At 46.4% G+C, this 24397-nt stretch overlaps 1 protein-coding gene and 1 long non-coding RNA gene across 6 annotated transcripts in view; one reads left to right on the plus strand and one right to left on the minus strand.

The window, feature by feature from the left end:
* Positions 1 to 13275, plus strand: part of LOC309531295 — a 49243-nt gene extending 35968 nt beyond the window's left edge. The window contains exon 2 of the long non-coding RNA XR_014219201.1: positions 12800 to 13275. This is a non-coding gene — a long non-coding RNA (uncharacterized lncRNA). The remainder of the gene's footprint in view (positions 1 to 12799) is intronic.
* Positions 880 to 24397, minus strand: part of KTN1 (kinectin 1) — a 76423-nt gene continuing 52905 nt past the window's right edge. For 2 of the 5 annotated variants that reach the window (XM_082216607.1, XM_082216606.1), the window contains 12 exons: positions 21115 to 21201; positions 16388 to 16477; positions 15324 to 15404; positions 14201 to 14290; positions 14023 to 14115; positions 11600 to 11671; positions 10877 to 10960; positions 10594 to 10677; positions 8426 to 8509; positions 6272 to 6364; positions 3661 to 3778; positions 880 to 1433 (listed from right to left, as the gene is read on the minus strand). In XM_082216607.1, coding sequence (XP_082072733.1) covers positions 1429 to 1433; positions 3661 to 3778; positions 6272 to 6364; positions 8426 to 8509; positions 10594 to 10677; positions 10877 to 10960; positions 11600 to 11671; positions 14023 to 14115; positions 14201 to 14290; positions 15324 to 15404; positions 16388 to 16477; positions 21115 to 21201 — 981 coding nt within the window. In that variant the 3' untranslated portion in view covers positions 880 to 1428. The remainder of the gene's footprint in view (positions 1434 to 3660; positions 3779 to 6271; positions 6365 to 8425; positions 8510 to 10593; positions 10678 to 10876; positions 10961 to 11599; positions 11672 to 14022; positions 14116 to 14200; positions 14291 to 15323; positions 15405 to 16387; positions 16478 to 21114; positions 21202 to 24397) is intronic. The other 3 variants (XM_082216609.1, XM_082216608.1, XM_082216610.1) reach the window with 3 other exon arrangements.

Below are 24397 nucleotides of genomic sequence, written 5' to 3' on the forward strand. Positions count from 1 at the left end.
TTGGTGCCGCCGGCTCAAAGGCGAAGCTGACAAAGTGGCAGAGATGAGTCCAGCTGGGGAAGAGGCCCACGTGTCTCCCCCTCATAGCTGTCAAGCGTCCCTTATTTGGCGGGACAGTCCCTTATCCCTGCGCCATGTCCCGCTGTTGTCCCTTATTGATGATGTCCCTTAAATTCCCCAGGTTTCAAAGGAAGCAGCTCATCTCCCTCCCGGCCAGGGGGGAGGGAGGCTCCAACTGTGTTGCTTGGCTGCGTTGCTCACCCAATAAGGAGTCTAAGAATGACTGGAGGGTGGAGCTTGCATGCCTTGTGCCGATCAAATTGGCCGCGTTGCCTGGGGACTCGCCTTTGCTCAGCGCTTCCCAGCGGAGAGGTGACGGTGGTTTTCCTTGCTGCATCCCCTTTGCCGGGTTGCTGCGCTATGGGAACCACCACTTGTGGCTTCGTTTGGCTGCTGGTTGACTAAAATCCCTTATTTTGGCTGCTGATCCCTTATTTTCGAGGCTGCTGGTCCCTTATTTTCAAATCTGTAAGTTGACAGCTATGCTCCCCCTCCTGCTGCGACAAGCTCCCCTCCCCCTGGTTTCCCAGAACCAGCAGAGGAGTGAACAGAGCAGAGGTGAAGTTAGCTTCACATAGGCACAGTCTCAGATTGCTTGGGGAAACCCTGGAGAGGAGGGGACTTAGGCTGCTGTGGGGACCTTCAGTCTCAGCAACTGCTTCATGGGGGCAAGACCCGCCGGAAATGAGTTGTTGTGCTCATTAGGCCTGACACTCCTGTACAGATCGTGTTTTTGCCAATACAGGGTTAACTCCAACTTGGGCAGTGTGATTTATTGCTGGCTCACTCGAGTCACAAATCAAACACGCAACGCTACAGTCTGAGTAATAAGCATCCCTTTATTCGCCGACACCATTACAAAAACTGATTACATTAGCAACCAAAAAAAGGGGGCAGGGGAGAGAAGGGGAGGGGAGGAGTGTTTAATTGAAGGTGGAAGTCAGAGGCCGCTACTCCCCAAAATGTATCTAAGTAAAACAGTGTAGACTGTCAGTATTAAAACGTTACTGTTTACTGCTGCTGTTACCACATCAGGTGGGTGTGTCTGAACAAGTTTTACTGAGCATAGTAAAGACAAGAGGTTATACGTTCACTGTAGGCTCCAGGAATGTAAAGCTCTAATTTATCCAAACTGTTTTGTTTTATTTATTTATTTATTATAAAACTAAACTCTGGAGGTGTCTGCAGAGTCTTCTTCTTCATCATCTTGTTTAAATCAGTAGTCTAACAAGGAGTAGAAAAGACAAAACTCTGTTCAGTGTTTGACGAAGTAGAAAGGGTTGTGAACACATAAATAAGGCTTTAATTTGGCAAAATATAAAATACAGTGCCTTCTGCTACCCCCAAATTAACGGTCTCCCCATGATTTCATTCTGCAAAAGAAGAAGAAACAAAAGAAAAGAAATTTAAGGTAAGGTAAGGTAAGGTAAGCATGAAAAAGTAGCTATTGCAAAATACTTTTTTTAAAAAATTGTTTTTATACACTGAAAAAGGAGTCCTACAACTTTAGGGTAACGTAGGGTTACATGTAATTCCTCCAGATAGAAGAAAAATAAAGCGGGAAATGGCAGCCCAGGCTTTCACTGTGCCAGTTCATAAACTCCTTCCCCAAAGAGGGACACCCAAACATCTTCATTGTACAGCTTTCGCCATATTATTTCATTTATTTATTAAATTTATATTCCCACCCTTTCGCCCAAAGGAACCCAGGGCAGCAAACACACAAACCATAAAGCACCTAAAAAACGGAAAAAATCTGCAATGCAGATGGGGACCTTGAAAAGGTCTCTACTTAAAAAGGCTTCTGGGAAGAGTCTTTAGTGGGCACTGAAAAGCCAACAGAGGCAACACCATATTCTAAAGGAACGACTCCTTATTGCAGCAGAGCTATTTAATTTTGTGGGCCCTACCGCTTTGGTTGAATTTATACTGTTCTGTTCCATTTGGGAACGGTTTTACTTGTTTTATAAATTGTTAATGATTGTATCTGCCTATTATCATGGTAACCCGGCCTGGAATCTTATGGTGAAGGGCAAAAAACTCTTATTTATAAATAAATAAAGAAATATCCAGAAGCCTTTGAAGTTTTAAAAAATAGGAATCAGGATTTTTTAAATAGGGGAGGGGAAAGACACAATAAGCTCAAATTCAAAACCCGCTGAATATTCAGAGCTGACACATACTGAAAGTCAAAAGTGGCGTTTCAAAATTAAAACTTTTCTAAACACACTTTACTGTGTTTTTAATATTTTGCTAGGAGCCGCCCAGAGTGGCTGGGGCAACCCAGTCACATGGGCTGCATATTATTATTATTATTTTATTAGGAGGGGGAGGAGCTTAAACAGAATATTCAGAATGCTAAAAATTCACAACCTCAGACTGCCGTGATCTGAATTATCAAAGTTGTGTGTTTGCAAATGGAACTTAAAAGGAGAAGTTGTGTGATCCCAAGATCACAACAGGCGTGATCCTTCCTCGGAATTGATTTGGAGTCTATGGGAGCAGCCCACAAAAGTCAGAGCTGGGAAAGCCCTGTTGGATGTTCTGGCCAGAAGGGCGAGAGTCACAAGCCACAGTTTTAACCGTCCAAGTGGCTCCTGCAAGCGAGTCAAGCTGCACAATGGGAAGCAACCCATCTCCCAGGACCCCTTGGCAGTTTAACTAGAGGAAGGAATTCTTTTCAACTCTATATAACATGATCAGACCAGACTCAGGATATGGAGGCACTTAGGTCTAGCCTACACATGCAGAAACAACAACACTGTTGAATTGTGAGGGGGTCAAGAGGATTGTACCACTTCAGGCTGTGAGGAAAATATTATTATATGTAAAACACATACACAGCATTCTTCCAGAGAAGCTTTTCGGTTTAACAGATGAGAATGGTCTGGTCTCAAAAATCCTTTTTCTGATGTGCTATTTTATATTAAGGAGCCTTTAACAATGGTTTCCCTCAACTGCAGCCCTGAGATGGTACATTCCACTCCATACCACTTCATTCTGCTGCCTGGTCTCCCAAAGCTCTTCTTTTTACCAGGGCCAGCAGGCAGCCCCTCAGTCCCTTCCCCCACCTCCCAGAAAAGCCCCCGAGAGCCGCACTCCCTTTCACGAGCTGCATGGAGCGTGTGCGCAGCTCTTGGGGGCTTTTCCCCCAAGGAGGGAGAAGGGCAGCCCATCAGTCACCTCCTGGGGAAAAGCCTGCAAGCGGCGCACACACGCTCCACATGGCTTGTGAAAGGGAGTGCGGAGCATCGCCTGTATGCATCCCAGGCTCTGCTCCGCGCTCCCTTTAAAAATATTTTTTTCTTGCATTCCCCCTCTAAAAACGAGGTGTGTCTTATGGTCGGGTGCATCTTATGGAGCGAAAAAGACGGCATATCTCGCAAGAGTTCCATGAAATCTCACAAAATCTCGCTGGAAGCTACCACTGCCACAAAACCTCAGCAGCAACAGTGGCAGGCGGGGTACCTGCGGCAGTACCACCCTGTTGTATTCCACTGCCCGAGGCAGCTGCTTCGCTCCACCTCATGGGTGGGCCGGCCCTGCTTTTTGCCCACCCCCAGGAAATGGAGCTGGTGACCCTCCCTGGAACTCTCCTACCTAGTAGCTGGTAGTGTTCTTTTCCTTTCGCAAGCAGTTGGCTGACTGACGCAAGCAGTTTCTTGAGATGGGCAACATCCTGGCTCATGGCTACGTTGAGGCTTTTATCGGGCCCTGCCTAGAGGGGAAAGGAGGGGAGAGAAAGCAGTTAGCAAACAGGAGTTGCGGCGGAAGGAACAGCTTGAGAGTGGGCAGGTGGGGAGATTTAACACTGAATTTTAGAGTGCAGGGTAGGCAATCAGCCAGAGGCCGAAGGGGCTTGCCATGCCCAAGGCTGCACCACGCAAGACATCTCAAATGAAAGGGTGAAGCCCCTCCTTTGGAACAGAACGAAGAGCAAGGCAGGCTGCTAGTCTCCCTTCTGTTCCCCAAGGGATCCCCAGGACACAGCAGGGCAAGGACGCTCTCAGGTCCACTGCACAAAAAAATAAAATGAAAATAAAAAATCCCTCTGCACCAAGAACTAGCACGCCAGGGGAGAAGGATGGGATAAAAACTGCTCTCCCCTGGCGTGCTACTATTCTATGTGTGTGGATTGGATTATTTTTAATGGAGGGTCATTCGCTCCTGTAACCACCACCACCACCCCTGCAATCCGAAGTGGAACAGCCCAGGCGCAGCAAGAAGTAGGCTTTGATGCAGAAGCCCCAGGGTAAAAGGCCCCCAGGGGCCTTCATGTTAGGTTCCGGCTTGGTATAATTTGCAACCGGGAGGGGAAAATAATAATAACCTGTACAACCTGTGTACAATGAAATTAAACAAGCCTCCCTCCCAAACACTCAATCTCTTATCAAACAACACACCACCTTGCAAGTCAATTTTGCTATGTTATTTTTCGTTCAACAGCCTAACAGCCCACGGATAGAAGCTATTTTTTAGCCTGTTGGTACGGCTGATTATAGTTCTTTATCTCCTGCCCAAGGGTAGAAGATTAAAGAGGTGATGGCCAGGGTGTGAGTGATCCCTGAGAATTTTTCTCGCTCTCCTAAGGCAACGATCCCTTGCGATTTCATCTAGCGGACTCAAGGGACAGCCCATGATATCATGTGCTGTATTCACTACCCTCTGTTGAGACTTTCTGTCCGTGGCTGTCAGGCCAGCACACCACACTGTGATACAATATGAAAGGACACTTTCTATTGTGGACCGGTAAAAGGAGTTCATCAGTTGTTGTTTAACATTATTCTTTCGCAAGACCCTGAGGAAATGGATTCTCTGTTGGGCCTTTCTGACCACCTGAGTTATGATGATTTTCCAAGTGAGGTCCTCACTAAGGTAAACTCCCAGGAACTTAAAGGGGGAGACTCTCTCCACACAGGCCTCCCTGATAATATACAACGGGGCAGGTTCCCCTCTCTTCCTCTGGAAGTTCAACACCATCTCCTTTGTCTTACTAACATTTAGGTGCAAGTTATTCTCTAAGCACCATGTAGATACTTTTCAAACCTCCCCCCTGTACGCTGTTTCATCTCTGCCTGCAATTAGGCCCATTATGGTAGTATCATCAGCAAACTTAATAATTACTGTGGATGGATTAGATGATTTGCAGTCATATGTGTGCAATGAGTACAGGTAGGAGCTTAGCACACATCCCTGTGGGGTGCCAGTCCTAAGCTTCAGGGAAGTAGATATAACAGTCCCAATCCTCACTGTTTGTGTCCGATCCCTGAAAAAGTCTTTAATCCAGTCACAGATGGTAAAAGAAAGGTGCAGGTACGTCAGATTTTTAATAAGAATGTCATTTCTACCTTTGGTTGGAAATGAGTTGGGGCTGCCAATACGCAGCCGCCCTGCCACCTGCTGGGCCTTCGTTCCATTCATCCAGAGTTGCAAACCACACACACACACAAATACAAGGGGGGTGAGGGAAAACAACAGTGCTGCGTGACATCTTCAGATCTCTAAAAGTGGCCCTCCAACCACCACGGGCCTCAACAGCCTGACACAAACACACTGGGAGCCGCAGTGGTGTAGTGGTTCAGAGCGGTAGACTCGTAATCTGGTGAACCGGGTTTGCTTCCCTGCTCCTCCACATGCAGCTGCTGGGTGACCTTGGGCTAGTCACACTTCTCTGAAGTCTCTCAGCCCCACTCACTTCACAGAGTATTTGTTGTGGGGGAGGAAGGGAAAGGAGATTGTTAGCCGCTTTGAGACTCCTTAGGGGAGTGATAAAGCGGGATATCAAATCCTAACTCTTCTACTGTGCTGGGCCACCCAGTTGTAAAAGTGACGCGGAACAGGCTGGGACTAGGATTCCCCATTAGCAGCCGTTCAAAAGCAGAAAGTAGTCTAGGTCTCGATTGAGGAAAACGTGGGCAATGTCTAGGCAGAGAGGAGTTCTAAGAGGCGATCTGAACCCATGGCTAATTGGCTCTGCCCTTTTGCTTATCTGCTTAATGAATATTACGTCTTCCAGGATCTCTGCAAAAGTGCCATGCAGGCAGGACTGTGCAGAGCCGGATTAAGCAACAATTCATTCCGGCTGGTAGCCAAATACAGCCATTTGGCCACACACACATACATAGACACACACACCAGTGAAGCTGCTGCTGAAGGATTCTGGTAATGCCTGCACATCATATGGCTTTTATATGCCCAAGGTAACACTCACCGTCTGTGAGGAGACGTCACTGTTCTCAATCACATTGGTGTCCCCTGCGGCTTTTCCTATTTCCCTTTCTAGAGTAACGAGCGATTCCTGGGCCTTAAGGGAGAAGCAGCAGAGGAAATACTTTGAGTATTATTGTGTGTTTCATTTAGGAATTGCTTCCTGTTGTTAGGTGCCCCAGAGTGATTAACCATATAATGAAAGCATCTAAAAAACAGATACACATATAAAAGCAGGTAAAACAATTGTATGTATAAACACTGTTGTTGTTTTTTTTTTTTGTGTGTGTGTGTGTGTAGACAAGAACAGCACATTAATAAAATCAACTCAATTCAACAAGGACACCAACTGCAATAAAGACCTCTGTGTGGAAGGCTTGTTGAAATAGTAAAAGGTAAAGGGACCCCTGACCGTTAGATCCAGTCGTGGACGACTCTGGGGTTGCGGCGCTCATTTCGCTTTACTGGCCAAGGGAGCCAGCGTACAGCTTCCAGGTCATGTGGCCAGCATGACTAAGCTGCTTTTGGTGAACCAGAGCAGCACACGGAAACACCATTTACCTTCCCGCCGGAGTGGTACCTATTTATCTACTTGCACTTTGACGTGCTTTCGAACTGCAGGAGCAGGGACCGAGCAATGGGAGCTCACCCCGTCGCGGGGATTCGAACTGCCGACCTTCTGATCGGCAAGTCCTAGGCTCTGTGGTTTAGACCGCAGCACCACCGGCGTCCCAGTTGAAATAGCAAAACACCAGATATCACTGTGAGCTACTAAAGTTGGGAAACAGAGAATGTCCAGGTCAGGATAAAAATCCCAGAATGCTGAGGACTGTTTTTGTGAGGTGGGGCCTTGTAATGCAGTATTTGAAAATACGAAGCATGGATGCAACAGCTGTGCTTCCAGACACAGGCATCACGTGGGCTAACTTCAATCAGGAATCCAGGAGTGGCTTTGGCTCCCTCTTGAGCATCCCTGGGCAAGCACTTTCTGTGAGACACAATCTCACGAGCTGCACGAATACAGGGCGATGCAAGTGTCCATCTGGGCATCTGAAAGTGATGTGCTCTAGGCGATGCTTTCACCCTTCTTCACAAATGCTCTCGAGGCAGCCAAAGAAGTAAGCAAAATGGCATCACAAGCAGCCTAAGATCACAGCAGTCAGATAAACCCATAAATAGCCAGAGATTAAAAAGTCTTTGCCTGGTGCTGGAAAGATGGAGGCGGTGGCTCCACAACACAGTCTTACAGTCACATCCTGCCTAATTTCTGAAAGGGAGACGCACACCAGATAAGCATTTCAAGACACCATCCTAATGCACAGAAAGTTTGACATGGCAGAAGGGGACAAAACAGGGCTTTAAAAATAAGCACAATGGCTTTTAATTGCAATGGGATGGAATGATAAAGGGGCCCCTAGGATCATCTCGTCCAACCCCCTGAAATGCAGGAATATGCAGCTGTCCATACGAGGATCGAACCTGCAACCTTGGCATTATCAGCACCATGCTCTAACCCAGTGTTTTTCAACCACTGTTCCGCGGCACACTAGTGTGCCACGAGATGTTGCCTGGTGTGCCGTGGGAAAAATTGAAAAATCCGAAAGATTTTTTTTTAAAAAAAGTCAAATTTTCGCCCACTAGGCGGGCACCGGACTGTGTCCACCCTATTTTCCATCCATCCTGGGTGGGGATCAGATCAGATGGGATCGGATGAGAGCGGACATGATCATGCCTCATGATTTTTTTCATGAAACAAGTGTGCCTTTGCCCAAAAAAGGTTGAAAAATACTGCTCTAACCAACCGAGCTAATTTTCTTGGAGAAACAGACCTGGGGCTCGGGAAGCTGTTGGAGAACAGGTGAGCTGTGTTCCCAACAGCCCGTTCCTTGTTCACAACCTTGAAGCAGCATTTTGGAAAGGCTTTTCTGAATAGCCTTAAAAAGGAAGCCCCATAGGAAACACACAGCAACAGCGCAGCCTAGAGGTTGGCAAAGGATAGATAACTGTGACCGGGACTTCTCTGTCAGCGAGGGAGCCATAACTGGCACAGTAACTTAAGCTAGAGGAAAACACTGTGTGACACAGGCTGCAGTTGGGTCTCAAGCTACAAAGCACTGTATCTTTGATTCCCCCTAGACCACTCAGACCCATTCCTTACCTTAGGCAAGTCAACTGCTAGTTTCTGCCTCTCGCTCTGATCAATTTTGAGTTTGGATAAAGTCTCGTTCAACTGGGTTTTCAGCTGCAACAGATAAGACAAAGCCAGTTGAGCACATCCCTCTTGGGTGAGAGCAAGGGAATAAGAGGTGGCTACAAGTATAAACACACACACATGAGAAGGAAGAGTGAAAATTAGTCATCAAACATGTACTACAAGGAGAGATGGGCAGCAAAGTGAGTCCATCTGCAAGACAGATGAAAAAGAACAACTACAGAAAGCTACAGGTAACTATAGAGGTTAGAATCAGTGAGAAAATTCTAAATGGGTATCATAGAATCATAGAATCATAGAGTTGGAAGAGACCACAAGGGCCATCGAGTCCAACCCCCTGCCAAGCAGGAAACACCATCAGAGCACTCCTGACATATGGTTGTCAAGCCTCTGCTTAAAGACTTCCAAAGAAGGAGACTCCACCACACTCCTTGGCAGCAAATTTCACTGTCGAACAGCTCTTGCTGTCAGGATATGTTATCCAAGCCTCACCAGCCTTATCAGAGCATTTGCACGAAGCTTTTCACAAGTGAGTATCTGCTCCACAGATCAGTTCCAATCATCACCAGTGTTTTGTTTAAGGCAAACTTAAACCAAAACATCTGGAAGCCACCAAAGAACTGAGGAACAGCAAGTTAACTAAAGACATTGATACACAGCCTCTCTCCCATTTTCTTCCAGGGAACTCACAGGCTACCCCTCTGAGCTAGCCAGAACATCTGATATCTTCATAATTTTACTCACGTGCATCCAAAATAACTTGTTCTCACCAAAAAAGCAGTACCCCCAAAAGTTTGTAATAATTAAGTACCTGGTAATTTTCAGAGTTTTTCAAATATGAGACCTAATACAGGTTTTTGCATCTGGAGAGACATAAAGGTGAAGCCACCTTCACCCAAAAATGACAGGATGGGGGGAAGTCACCGTTTGTAATGACATTTTCGTATTCTACGTGACCCTCTGTGATGCTCAAACTTTCGTTCTGGGTTCTGGAAAACTCACAGCGACCCAGCTGGAGGCAGTTCAGCTTGAGAGTTAGTTATATGAATCAATTCCATAATGCCAGAAGCTTCAGCAAAGCAAGGCTGGTCTGGTTTCTTTTCGATGCCCAACAGGCAGTGGCTCATATGACCAGTAAGGGACTGAATCAGTCTTTGTCTGGGGCACCTAGTGCTTCCCTCTCCTGCCTTTAAGAACGTACATTGCACTCGAAGGGCAGAAAGACTACGCCTTCATCAAGCCAGCAGGCTGCATTATGCCACATTCTGTGCCCCTTGCCTGCTTTAGAATCATAGAATCATAGAATCATAGAGTTGGAAGAGACCACAAGGGCCATCGAGTCCAACCCCCTGCCAAGCAGGAAACACCATCAGAGCACTCCTGACATATGGTTGTCAAGCCTCTGCTTAAAGACCTCCAAAGTAGGAGACTCCACCACACTCCTTGGCAGCAAATTCCACTGTCAAACAGCTCTTACTGTCAGGAAGTTCTTCCTAATGTTTAGGTGGAATCTTCTTTCTTGTAGTTTGGATCCATTGCTCCGTGTCCACTTCTCTGGAGCAGCAGAAAACAACCTTTCTCCCTCCTCTATGTGACATCCTTTTATATATTTGAACATGGCTATCATATCACCCCTTAACCTCCTCTTCTCCAGGCTAAACATGCCCAGCTCCCTTAGCCGTTCCTCATTTAATCTCTTTGTATGCAAATACAAAAACTGTCCAGTTTCGCCTTCCAGAAACTGGGACTTCCTTCAAGGGAAAAGTTGCAGCCTAAAAGCAGACACTCCCGTTCTGGTCTCACAACTCCACCTAGCACCGAATTGAGGCAAAGCAGCACTTTCCACACCTATAGCCAAGACCCCCTGCGTTCCGAGAAAGCAGGCTTCTGAATTCACAAACCATCCCAAACGTTAAGGCTTTAAGCGAAAAGGGCCAGAGGGAGCGGCAAACACACTTAATGTTGTTATTAAGAGGCAGAGAAAAGGCTGTAAAAGTGGTTGAAGCAGACAAAGTCTGAGCTGGAGGGGTTAGCAGACAAGACAGGATTCAGAAAGGTTCCCTCTGCTTTGGAGTAAGTTGTATTCAGCGGAGGGAGGAGGACAGGCCTCTTACCAAATTTAACTCTTCATTCTGCCTTACTGCTTCAGAATATGAGTCATCAAGTTTTTTCTGCAATTCAGTCAACAGATCTTTGAGCTGAAATGAAGTTTTCAGAGGCTTTAAGACGCATCTCCTTCAGCCACCCCCTTCCCCCCTGTTCTGGCTCCGTGGTTAGAAGTCACACACAGCAAACGCCCCGGGGGAGAGCAAGCATTTCGTCTTTGGGCCAACCAGAGCCATGCGCTGAGTGCAACAGAGAGCAAAAATAACAGCTGCATTTGGACAGGCAGCTTACCTCCCGGACTTCTGAAACATACGTTGATCGCTCTATTTCTGCCTTCTCCAGTTCATGTTCCAGATGTTCTCGTTCCTTCTTAAGCTGCAAAAAAAGGAAAGAAGTCATGAAACCTATTAAGGTGTCCGCTCTGCTTCCAGACATTTTCATCTGTTACCACCAAGCTGAAAGTCATTCTTCCAGCGCTAACCATAAACTGCATTAATCACCAGCTTCACCAATTCCTGAAATGCTAGTCAGATTTCATACCCTGATCTGACCTATCTTTCAGTAATGTCCTTGGTGGTTCAATGGGCATGAATTGAAAAACCCAGCCACGGCAACTTAAAACTAGGTGTTTAGCAACTAGCGTTTAAATCATAACGGCTACGTTCAAAAGTTCTAGACAAAACGGCTGCAATTTAATCTGTGGCTGGGGGTGACTAACCCATGGCCAGTATGGAAAGATTTGGCTTCCTGCCCCCAAAATTTGTCATTTTAAAAATTAGCTTTTAAATAAAAATACGTTGACCACTCCTATGGGCCCCAAGTCCAGATGCCCAAGACAGGTGCATGAGGTGAGGGAGGGGTCAGGGCAAGGAGCACCATGTGGGCACACTGCTCATTCCAAGTCCAGTTTCTCAAACTGGGATCATTATGTCTGAACTGGGCCAGTTTTACACAAACACCCCAAGAAGGTTTGGGATGAAGTAACCCTTCATGTACAGATTAAACGAAACATACAGAATCAACTTCTTTGACTTCTTCCTTTAATCTTTCTACCGCCTGCTCCAAAGGAGCGACCGATGAGCGCATCTGCAATCAGACAAAATATAAACACTATTATTATTATTTAAATGACAAACATCTTACTCTTCAAGACTGTGAAATGGATGATCAGGGGCTGCTGATTTTGCAAGACTCCAACTGGCTTCAGGTTGCTGTGGCTGTTCACAATTACTGTTATGAGAAAAGCTTCCTTTTGCCTGTTCTGAATCTCCTTCCAATCAATTCTGCCAAGCGACACAGAGTTCCTACGCTACAGGAGAGGAAGACGTTTCTCCCATCTACACTCTGCAAATTGTGAATAATTAGATGGCCTCCCAATCTTTTGTCCGTGCAGAGATTTTCACTTGTGCAGTAGCACTCTCCTCGCTTTCCTAAATAGGTTCCAGGGACTCCCCCAACCCTTTGCAGCATACGGGGAAAGGAGGAGGAGGGAAGCCCCAAGTGGAAATCCTTGCACTGACAGGAAGCGTCCATTGGCTACTACCCGTTGTTTTTCATTTCTTTGGCCTTTGTGACCCACAAAGGTCGCTACCAATGTTATGCATAGCACTCTGAACACCAGAGAGGGCTAACAAACCTCCTTCATCTAGGTGGCAAAGACAGCTCCCATCCGTGAACCAGAGATTACTAAATCCAGATCATTTAACTCCGCGGAAGGTAGAGATGCAGTGGCAGATGGTCTTTCCCAGTTAACAATGAAATACTGCTGGTCGCCTGCTGCCAGCGGGTGGGGCTGCGCAGACATTCTCCCCATTTGCATCAAGTCTGCTTCAGTAAGCACTTGCTGGATGCATAATCCGAATCATCTTAGAGAGATTAATTTATTTTGATGAAAGCCACAGAAGTACAACACTGGTGGTGCGTTTTCCCTTTTTGCTTTTCAAAAACAGGATTAAGCCCCCTGATATTACTTCGAGAATGTGCTGCTATTTTTATACACGATCACAGATTTTCCAGCTAATGTACAAGAGGCTGATTACTTCAGTATGCTATTTTCAGGAGACATGACTGACCCTTGCTTGCAACTAACTAACTCGGGCCATATATGAGGCTCCTCAAATCAGAACATTCAGCCCCACCAGCCTGGAACTGTCTCCTCTAGCTGGGAACAGAAGCCCCACCACACAGTCCTGATAGACATGGGCTCTAGCATAGGACCCCTGACCATTAGGTCCAGTCGTGACCGACTCTGGGGTTGCAGCGCTCATCTCGCTTTATTGGCCGAGGGAGCCGGCGTACAGCTTCCAGGTCACGTGGCCAGCATGACTAAACCGCTTCTGGCGAACCAGAGCAGCGCACGGAAACGCCGTTTACCTTCCTGTCAGAGAGGTACCTATTTATCTACTTGCACTTTGACGTGCTTTTGAACTGCTAGGTTGGCAGGAGCAGGGACCGAGCAATGGGAGCTCACCCCGTCGCGGGGATTCGAACTACCGACCTCCTGATCAGCAAGTCCTAGGCTCTGTGGTTTAACCCACAGCGCCACCCGCGTCCCCGGGCTCTAGCATAGGATCTTTGAAACTGAGATGACAGAGACTAAACCTTGAACTGTTCACATCCAAAGCATGTTCTCTGCATCTAAGGCAGCCGTGGGGAACCTTTGGGCTGCCAGATGTTGCTGAACTTCAATTCCCTCACCCCTGGCAAGCCTGGCCCATGGCCAGGGAAAATGGAAGTTGCAGTTCAGCAACATCTGGAGGGCCAAAGTTTCCCCACACCTGATCTAAGGAACGCCTTCCCTGCCTCCACTGGTGGAAAGAACCACAAGCCATTGTTTTGATTCCAGTATAATGACATGCTATGAGCATCGTCAGTGAACTTGCCTCAAGCTGCTGATCCATTAGGGTATCTATATATATATAATAAAAACACACATAAAAAAGGAAAACTAGAGACCCTCAGCTATCCATAACCATTATGGAAACAGGTATTCCTAATTGCTGGCATGTGCCTTTTGGCATAGAAACATTTTCGGAAAGCTTTTAAAAGCTGAAACAGAAGGTCCCTGCTCAATCTCTATTAGCAGAGCACTCCACAGGACTGGGCGGATGACACAACAGTCTCTTATTTCGTGTCGATGACAAATGAGCCATCACTACCTATCTCATCCTCTTCATATTGGGGGTTGCACTGATGTTTCAAACTGCATTTCTACTTTTGTTCCGTTATACTGAAAAGCTTCACATTTTATACACAGATAAAATTACATGAAGTGGAGCAGCCAGTGGAGCAATCTTCTAATCCTGAGCAGAGTTTTAGACAGTGTTCCCCCAAAATCTGCCCCTTGGTGCTGGAAATGGAGCACCCCCAGAGGTTAGAGGGGCAGAGAGGAGAAACTCAAGAGCGAAGCTCTGGGAGCAGAAGCTCCCCCACAGTACCTGTTGAAGTTCCTTCTGCAATTCTTCGATTTTTATTTTCCATTTGCTCTCCTCCTCTTCCACGCTCCTCTGTAGTCTTTGCAAGATTCCCTCCTAGCAACACAGAATTTCAGTTACCAAACACCCATAGGAAAATTGTGGGGTGTGTGTGTGTAAATTTCACAGGACACACTCCTACCGTCTCTGCAAGGACCGCTTTATACTTCTCGCACTCCTGCTGCAACATGACATGCATCTCCTCTGCCTCCTTCAACTTCTGCTCCATGGCCTGTGAAGGGAAAAAATAAATCTCATATAGCTATCTTGCAGGTTGGCAAGAAAGAGCAACCAGTTTGCTCTTATTGGCCTGGGGTGAGGGAGGATCGATGGCTTGGATCCTAAGCTAAGTTAAACCCAACAAAATTCATGCATGGAACATTTGCCCTCCCCACCTCCCCTCTTCAGCCACCTACAACCTCCCTCCAATTTCCAGGCTTATTCCAGCAAAGGCAAGAACAGGTCTGTGCGCTTGTTCCTGTATTAGCCATATCCTTTCTGCTATCTAAAAGAGCTTCTCTTGCTTCTCGTGATCCCTTCAGGTCAGCAGCCAGGATTGAAGGTGCAGGAGTCTGAGGAGGTCTCCAGATTCAGCAGCTGCTGGTTGTGCAAAACCCTCATCATACAATCAGAGTTTGGAAGTGACCCTGGGGATCATCTAATCCAACCTCAATATGCAGCTGTCCCATATGGGGAATTGAACCTGCAACCTTGGCGTTATCAGCACCGTGCTCTAACCAACTGAGCTACTTTTAAACAGCAACAGTATCACACTCCAAAGTAGGTTTTAATTTTGAGGAGACCTTCAGGAGGGAACCAGTTTCCCTATTTGTTACTAAATGGTCACTTTTGTAGAGATGCATCGTCCAGAATTCCTGAAGCATAAACAGAGCTGAAGCTACTGTTAAATCAGCCAGGGAGTTTCCCATTACAGTTGTACTTTGGAAGTTGAACGGAATCCGTTCTGAAGTCCGTTCCACTTCCAAAACATTCGGAATCCAAGGCACGGCTTCCAACTGGCTGCAGGAAGCTCCTGCAGCCAATTGGAACCTGCGGGAGCCATGTCGGACGTTTGGGTTCCAAAGAACGTTTGCAAACCGGAATACTCACTTCCAGGTTTTTGGCGTTTGGGAGCCAAAACGTTCAACTCGCAAGGTGTTCGGGATCCAAGGTATGACTGTATATGGCAAATTTAAGATTAATTTTGGCTCACCTAAGCAGAGCTTCCTTTAAGGCTTTTTAAAACACACACCACTTATACCAACCTTAATTTCCTCTGGTCGAGATGTATCTTTTGTATGTTCTCTTACTGCCTTTTCAAACCCACGCATCCAGTCGCTGTGGCTCTGTGCAAGAGAGGATAATCTTTTTGGTATCCCGAGAATAACGAAAACCAGCTAGCTAGAGCTGCCCTTCCATCTGGGTGTAAAATTTACCTCTGTAAGCTAGGCTGGTTTCTACTCACACTCCCTACCCTCCATCCAGACACAGTATCTGGAAGAGGCAGATAACATTGATAACTGGGAAACACTGGCCTGCGAGAGCTCCAGTTGGAGAACAGCCTTTACCAAAGGTGTCATGGGCTTTGAAGACACTCGAACTCAGGATGCAAGGGATAAACGTGCTAAGAGGAAGGCACGCTTGGCAAGCCCTCACCACGATCAACTTCTGCCTAGAAGCCTATGTTCCCACTGTGGAAGGAGCTGTAGATCCAGAACTGGCCTCCACGGTCACTTACAGACTCACTGTGAAGACTGTGTTCATGGAAGACAATCTTACTTGGCTACAAGTGATCGCCAAAGAAGACTGTTCAGGTGTTCAGTCTCTGCCTGACTTTCCGGGAGAGCAGAACACAGAAAGCTTCCTTATACTGAGTCAGACCACTAGGTCCATCTAGCTCAGTATTGTCCACACTGATTGGCAGTGGCTCTTCAAGACCAGATCCATCTTGAGATGCCAAGGATTGAACCCAGACCTTCAGTTGCTCTACCACTGAACTACAGCCCAAGTTAGACCATCCACCAATGTCCGATTCAGCTCTTACGCTTGCATGGAAGAGATAAGGAAACGCCACCCATTTGCTTGGAGTCTTGCGCATAAAACAGGGATACAAAACTAAGCAGCCTTTAAATGCGCAATGCCGTGAGATCATAAAAGCAAGTAGCGCAAAACAGATTGATTAGCAGGAGCCCCTGGAGGTGCACACCAGAAGCTCTGAGCCAGGAAGCCCAGTCACTCCACTCTTCAGCAGCATCTACAAAGAGAACAGCTTTGCTTCCACTGTCGCCAGCTGGCAGCTGGAGAAGCACAGAAGTGTGGCACATCTTACCAAGGTGGAAGGAAGAGACACTATGGGGAACAGCTTCTGCAGTGTGCTTCTCGTCTCTGCTTCAACAGCCTCCACATACTGCTGCCTCTCCTGGATTGACAAAGGAGGAAGGGCCAAGTCAATGCAAAATTTCCACCAGATGGCAAGATAAAAATTTCCTTCCTTGGCCTAAATGTTCCTTGCCTAATTGAGCGCTACTGTTTCCGAGGGGCCAGAAACAGTTTCACCCATCGACCCTTGCATTAACACCGCAGAAACCGCTTCAGGGCTCGGCCTTCGTGTCGTTTTGTACTTTCAACAAGTTCTCAAAAGAAGCCTCCGCAGAGTCTGTTCATTTCTTTCCCTCCCTTAAGGGGTTTGGGGAGGCAGAATGCGGGCACGGCGGGGTGAGGGGCACGGGGGGGTTGGCAGCTATGTCAACCCACACTCTTAGAGGCCCAGATCACAGGTTCCTGCTCTTCACTTTTGAAGCATTCCTCAAAGAGGCGCCAGGAAGAAATATCATTACAAAGCCCAACACATTTTGATGAAATCTTTATCAAGGGGCGATGACTGTCAAGTTATTCTGTGGTATATGCCCCCCCTCCACACACTATAACGGGTTTTTTCCTAGAAATTTTCTGAGGGTCACCACCTTCCCCCTCCCGCTTATATTGCTCATCCTTTTGTTGGCCTTGACTTTCAAATACATGGTGCTTCCCCCATCTCCAGTGAATACACACTCAAAATAATACAGTCTGAAGTTCTGGCCTTGATCCTTGATTTCCATTTGAATTAGGCCATGGAAGTAATATGGACTGCAAATTCTGAAAGGCCCAAGTAATTATTTTCCTGGCCATTAAGCCATCACAAGAAAACAGTGTTCTGTACTGAAGTGGGCATCAAAGTGAGATTTCTTGTGGGTGTGCTTTTCCCATATCCCCATTTTATCCCCTTTCTGTCAACAGGGGATGGAAACTCGTTTCAACACTGTGCAGCAACTAAAACTGCCATCTGGAAAGCTCACTTTGTAAGCGGAGAGTTACATGTCAAACGGAAGGAGTTAGGGCTAGTTCACACATGCATGCACTCCCCTTGATTTCCTATCACTTGAATCTCAGCTGAGCGTGTGAATCATCTCCACTAAAAGAGTTCCTTCCTTTGCGGTGACCCCAGGTAAGAACTATGAAAAAGTACTGATCTCTGTTGGGAGATGGTACCTTCGGGTGTCCCAAGTCATCAAATGATGGATATGCATGTATGTACTGCCCATTACAGTGGTGCCTCGCAAGACGAAAAGAATCCATTCTGTGATTCTCTTTTTCTAGCGGTTTTTTCGTCTTGCAAAGCAAGCCCATTGAAGGATTAGCGGATTAGCGCTATTAGCGGCTTTTAGCGGCTTATCTGCTGAATGGATCAGCTGATAAGCGGCTTAGGAAAAGGGGGGGGGAGGAAAAAAACCAGCAGGAACTCGCAAGACATTGTCATCTTGCAAAGCAAGCCCATAGGAAATTCGTTTTGCGAAGCACCTCCAAAACGGAAAACTCTTTCGTCTAGCGAGTTTTCCGTCTTGCGAGGCATTCATCTTGCGGGGCACCACTGTATTCCCTTTGGCTCTTGCATCCTGGGAGAGAATGCAAGGCAGCCATTCTACATCTCTATAACTAAGTATTTTTACAGTGCACTAAGCATTCGCCTAGGGGCGTTGGGGCAGGTAGCTAGTTCACTCAAGCATCTCTTGTTGCAACGGACCCTTCACCATTTGCCGTATATGAAGCCCATCTCAGGACATGTTCTTGAGACTTATTTAGTCCAGGGTTCTCAAAGCCTACAGCAGATCCCAGGACACCCATCTGGCTGCTGGGGTGCTTTCTGCATGTCTGGGAGCACAATACAGTGCAAAACCCAATCACAAGTGTAGTGCATCATCGCCTGGAGATGATCTCAGTTCCCCTTTGCTGATCTAGCTGCTCACAATCAAACTCCCCCCCCCCCAAGAATCAGACCAGGAAGAAATTTTGGCAAACCAGAGATGTCTCTCCCAACGATGGGACTTTAGGAAAGGCACAGCCTCTTAAATACAGGAGTTTTAAGACAGGTGTTGGGAACCTGTGGCGCTTCAGAAGTTGCTGGACTCTAGCTCCTCTTAACCCTTGACCTTTTGCCATGCCAGCTGGGCAGGGGAGCTCAGAGCCTGGCAATGTCTGGGAGGACCACAGGTTTCCGAGCCCTGATTTAAGGACTTTGGAAAGGTTTGCCCCTTTCAAAAACGCTACGGAACATTCCTCAAGAGGCAATCTCCACCCACACCATGCCTTTTCTCTCCCCAGAATACAGAGCAAAACGGAAACCAATTGATAGAGCTGGGCAGCGTTTTCCTCTCACCATCATCGATCCAGCAAGCGTGAATGCTCACGGCCTCCAATGATCAAGGCGACAAGGGAATCTTGTATGCACCCCTTCCCCATGACTGCAGACTGCCCTCCGAGACAGGGCAGAAACCCCCTTTGCTTTATTGCCCTTCTAGTTTCAGTAGTAAGAATTTAACCTGTTGTGGAGGTATAGGTCTGTGGATAAACTGGGGGGGGGGGGGGAGACCCCCGGCAAAAAATCCTCAGTCTTTGAGGCCAGGGTAGAGGAGTCTAAATATATAGGTTCTATAAAGCAATGAACTTCATTTCCCCCAAGATTTGCCAGAGGTTGAAACCATCTCCACTGCAATTTTCTTTTATTTAAATTTGTTTGTTGGGGGAGGGGAAGTTGGGGCTCTTCACAAAAGTTGCTGAGTCAAAGCCTGAAGGAACTCCAATGGAGCAGGCAGATCGTTCAAGTCCGCTGTCGTAGTTCAAACTCCTGGCCCTGTAGAGCATTGCAGCAAACACCAGTGGAAAACCCTTTCTTGAAACACTTCCAGGAGGGAGATTCTACAGCCCCATGCCCCAAAGCAGCTTATTCTTCAGCTAAATTGCTTTCATATCCTATCCAAATTCTGTGTAATTTCAGTAAGTGGATGATACAATTATATTACGTTTTTTCAGTTAGTTTTTTAAAAAAATATAAGATATGATTTTTACTATAAGCTTAAATAGTAGCGCTTCTGTCAGGGAAGTGAATTGTCAGTTTGGCTGGGGGGAAAGATTTCATGTGCATAAAGGGCTGCAAATGTAAGGGGCTGGAAGACAGGGGCAGGAGAAAGTGGCTATTTTTATTTGTGTAGTTTAAACTACATACCTGCTTCTCTTAAGCATTTTAAAAGATTTCACATTTCTCAGATTTATTATTTTAAAAAATCAGGTATTTGTAAGTTACTGAACCCTGTGGAGGGTAGATTTTAGGTTTTAAACCCCCCCCCAAGTCAACATGCACCTTAAATTGGGACTGAGTGAAGTTTTAACCATAGTGAGAATTAAGATGCAGCAACCTGAATCTGACGAGATTTAAGCTAGGAGTCCTAGATCACAAAACAGCACTTAAAATGAAGAAAATACGTAAGCTGAAACAGAATAATAATACCAGCAGACCTTATAATCTGTTCATATAACACCATATAATGGGTTGTATCCCATCACTCTAGTTCTTCCTCTCTCTTTTTAGTTTACCCCAGACCACTGTGCACCCTCAAAATTAGCTCTGGAAGGTTAAGGACCCTCTAGAGTGGATTTTGGGGGGTATACAGGGAAAAGAGAGAAAACAGAAGTGCTGTCGTGGCAGTAGAACCTCACTGGATACAACTCAAAACTGGCACACCATTAGCTGTCTGTGTGTCAATATTTACTCCTTGTAGACCACTGATAAGCATTTCCCCCAGTTTGTGTAATTTGTTCATTTATATTAAACACTTAACTTTTTTAAATTTAGAATTTTCCCTTAACTTGCCAGATCCGGGTTGCCGCATCTAAATTCACACCATAGTCAAAACTTCACACCATAGTCCACATTTGAGGCTATTTTGCCATTTAGAATTTTGTTTAACCTATCCATACGCTTCGTTTATGCTGTTTCCTTTCGTCTGCAAAAATTATAGTGGGCCAATGACACTTCACTAGGAGATGCCGTGGCAGCAGCAGGTATCCCAATTTCATTGCAATCCCAGCCCGGCTTGAACGCTTCCAAATCTTAGCCATTTCAAGGACTGTGTGCATGAAAAGCAAAAGCAGCCCTTGCAGGCCTGTAAGGAAACGCTCCAAAATGCACAGCTAAGACCAATGAAGTGAGAGGGTTTGCAGCTTGTGCTTCATTCTTCTGTCAAAATAAATAGGGAAAGTTTTTAGTTTTGGTTTTTTTAAATCAGCTTGAATCATGGCCTGCGTGTTTAATTTCAACATTCTTTTAAGGGCACCAAGTGTGACAGTCCTTACATGATGGACAGGTTTCATTGGGCACAAAAGTGAGAGGATGTTTGGGTGGCCAACAAGATACTGGCAGGTTTGATTCCCAACTCCAGGGGGGCGGAGAGAGGGAGAACACAGCCCTATAGCTCTAGCAACTGTTCCAAGCAAAACCAGAGCAGACAGCATGCTCACAAATCAAAAGGGGAGGGGGACATAACATAAAGAGAAGGTTTAAGATGACATGCAGAAGCAGAGGTGGAAAGTGCAGTATGAGAGAGAGAGAGAAAGAGAGAGCATTCAGAACAGAGTGTATTTAAAATTGCAGTAAAAGCTAAATGCTTCCATTTGATTCTAAAAGGCGGCTGCCGAATCACTTCTAGTTTCAATGCAGTTGTTTCTAGCAGTTAGTATTACAACCTTAGCAGTCTTGTTCACTTTGTCCTGCAGCAATTTTTCAGTTGAGGCCAATGCTTCCATGGCTTTCCAGTTTTTCTCTCGAAGGTCCTAATCGTTTTTAGAAAGATATGGTTTCAGTTCAGCCAATAATCAAACGGTGTCTTGCTTTCACTTCAGAGAGCGAGAGAGCGCTTGCATTTAAGCGCAGGTTACTGCAAAATGATTTGGGTGGTCAATTAAGATGAGGCACGCTAGCAAAAAAAAAACCACACCAAGTGTGATGTTAAAAAGGGAAAGAGAATTTGTCGGGGGGGGGGGTTCAAAAGCAAAAAGAGGGAAAAAAGCTAGTTCTTCCCCAATGTCCTGCCATTCTATTTCCTGGTTCTGCCTACAGCATTACTACTAGGAACCCTCCCCCCCCCCCTTTGACTGCATTTGTGAGGAAGGAGGAGGAGGAGGAGGAGTATTCAAAAGTGAGCAATACACACACACGCATCCTGGGACCAACCAAGCTTTAATTCACCTGCATAACCCAGAAATCAACAGCAATTCAGCGTCACCTGCAGCAGTCAAGGCCATCAGCCTAGGGAGGGTGCATAGCTCAGAAACAGAAGGGATCCTTTGCATACAGAAGGGACTCCGCTACACAGGTCAATTATTACGTTATAAATGCGTTACACAAATGTGACACCAGAGGGCGATGTGGAGCTGCAATCTGAAGCCAATGGTAAATTGCATTGGGAGCTAATTTTTCCAATAAGGTTTTTATAGCGTTTTTTTATATCTGTGTAGATCCAGCCATGGTCTCAGGTTGAATCCCTAGTAGCTTCGATTACAAAAGGACCCACTTGACTGAGAATCTGGAGAGCTCAGCCAGTTAAGGTAAACAGCGCTGGGCTAGGAAGACCAATGATCTGACTCAATGTGAAGGTAGCGTCCGACGTTCACCCTCCTACCAAACTGCAGGTGGCTTCCAAGAGAAGGTGAAAGTCCTGCTCCAATTCGCGCTGCGTTGGCTGGACCACGAGGCAGACTAGAGGACTAACTTTTTTTGTCGGCGTCAAAAATGTTGCATTTTAAAGAGAGCAAACAAAGGAGCATCTTAATGAAGTAAGTCAAATTGAATCATTTCTATGCTTTCCTCAGCCATTCTGCTAGAAGGCTTTACTCCCCCTGCCATATTGACTCCCGAAATTAGCAACTGTTGGGCGGAGAGGATCCCTTTTTCTCTGGCATCTGTTGCATTTCACCCACCTGCTCCTGAACCCAGGGCAAGGGCATTTCCTGCTACTCTACACCGGCTTCTTATAAGAACCTGAGAGGAGTTCTGCTCGACCAGGCCACAGGTATATCGGGTCCAGAATCCTGCTCCCAGAGTGGCCAGCCAGGACCTGGGTCCAACAAGGTTCTCCCCATGTGAACCCCAGGATATTGCCTCTGAGAGTGGAGGCAGATCTCCTCTAGCAACTGTGGTGGAATGAGGGATCTAGTACACCAGGCTAGGCAACTTCTGCTCCACCAAGCTGAACAGGGCTGCCTTCAGATGTCTTTTAAAGAGAAGATAGCTGCTTATTTCCTTGACATCTGGTGGGAGGGTGTTCCACAGGGCGGGCGCCACTACTGAGAAGGCCCTCTGTCTGGTTCCCTGTAACCTCACTTCTCGCAATGAGGGAACCACCAGAAGGCCCTTGGCGCTGGACCTCAGTGTCCGGGCTGAACGATGGGGGTGGAGACGCTCCTTCAGGGGTTTTTTGCTGCCTGCCTATGACTGCATGATTTTTTTTTTGGGGGGGGGTTCCTATTGGCACAAGGCAGGCTTCAATGAGGGCCTGGTTTAGCCATGCCTCAACCCAACTACACTACTCATGACTAGGAATGTGTGCTATGTGTGTTTAAATTAGCTTGAATCATAGAATCATAGAGTTGGAAGAGACCACAAGGGCCATCGAGTCCAACCCCCTGCCAAGCAGGAAACACCATCAGAGCACTCCTGACATATGGTTGTCAAGCCTCTGCTTAAAGACCTCCAAAGTAGGAGACTCCACCACACTCCTTGGCAGCAAATTCCACTGTCGAACAGCTCTTACTGTCAGGAAGTTCTTCCTAATGTTTAGGTGGAATCTTCTTTCTTGTAGTTTGGATCCATTGCTCCGTGTCCGCTTCTCTGGAGCAGCAGAAAACAACCCTTCTCCCTCCTCTATGTGACATCCTTTTATATATTTGAACATGGCTATCATATCACCCCTTAACCTCCTCTTCTCCAGGCTAAACATGCCCAGCTCCCTTAGCCGTTCCTCATAAGGCATCGTTTCCAGGCCTTTGACCATTTTGCTTGCCCTCCTCTGGACACGTTCCAGTTTGTCAGTGTCCTTCTTGAACTGTGGTGCCCAGAACTGGACACAGTACTCCAGGTGAGGTCTGACCAGAGCAGAATACAGTGGCACTATTACTTCCCTTGATCTTGATGCTATACTCCTATTGATGAGGCCCAGAATTGCATTGGCTTTTTGAAGAGGGACACATCTAATATTTTTTAACGTTATTTTTTATATTATTTCTATTGTGGGATGGTTGGGCTTAAAGGAAGCTTAGGGACAGGAAAAGCATTTCAGGGGTGTGATACGTCAGCTTATTTATTCTCTTTTTTTGCAACTGTGCTACTTCACTAGTTTGCAATTCTATAAATGCCCATTGTTGAGTTGGAAGGGTCACCTGCAATGCAGACATGTAGCACTGTGGCACGTTCAAAGGGCTTCAACACACAGGCTAGGGGACCCTGAAGACACCCAGGCTCACAAGCTCAGCTCTTCGGGGAAATCTCAACTCTCACTGATATGAAATAACACAGAAAATTTGAGATCATGGTTGTGGGAGGAAAAGTGCCGTCTGCAAACGTAACTGTTCGATTCATTTCAGGGTTTCCAAATGCTCCTGGGATAGAGGAAGCAACAGATGGAGCAGACTTCTGGAGACACATGCAGAATAAGCAGCACAAGCCAACACTGCTCTAAGCAAATAATGAGTGGACTATAGGGCTGGATTGGCCTTTAGTCGCCCAGAGAATATTCATCCGTTTGTTTTGAGGGCTGTGTTCTGCTTCTCGTTTTCTAGCTAAGCTGGCGTCCGCTAGAAAACTTCCCAAGAAGTTCTAGCTACTGAAAAAAAAGAGCCCAGGTATAATGTCCATTCTGAATTTAGAGTGGGGGATATTTTTTGCACAGGTACTGAAGGCTTGAAAGGATAACACAGCTCCCTGAGGAGTTTGGTTCCATGCATCAGTTCTGCTCCCACTCATTCCCAACAA

Source organism: Podarcis vaucheri (genome assembly GCF_965113315.1).
Source record: "Podarcis vaucheri genome assembly, chromosome: 1".
NCBI classification, from domain to species: Eukaryota; Metazoa; Chordata; class Lepidosauria; order Squamata; family Lacertidae; genus Podarcis; species Podarcis vaucheri.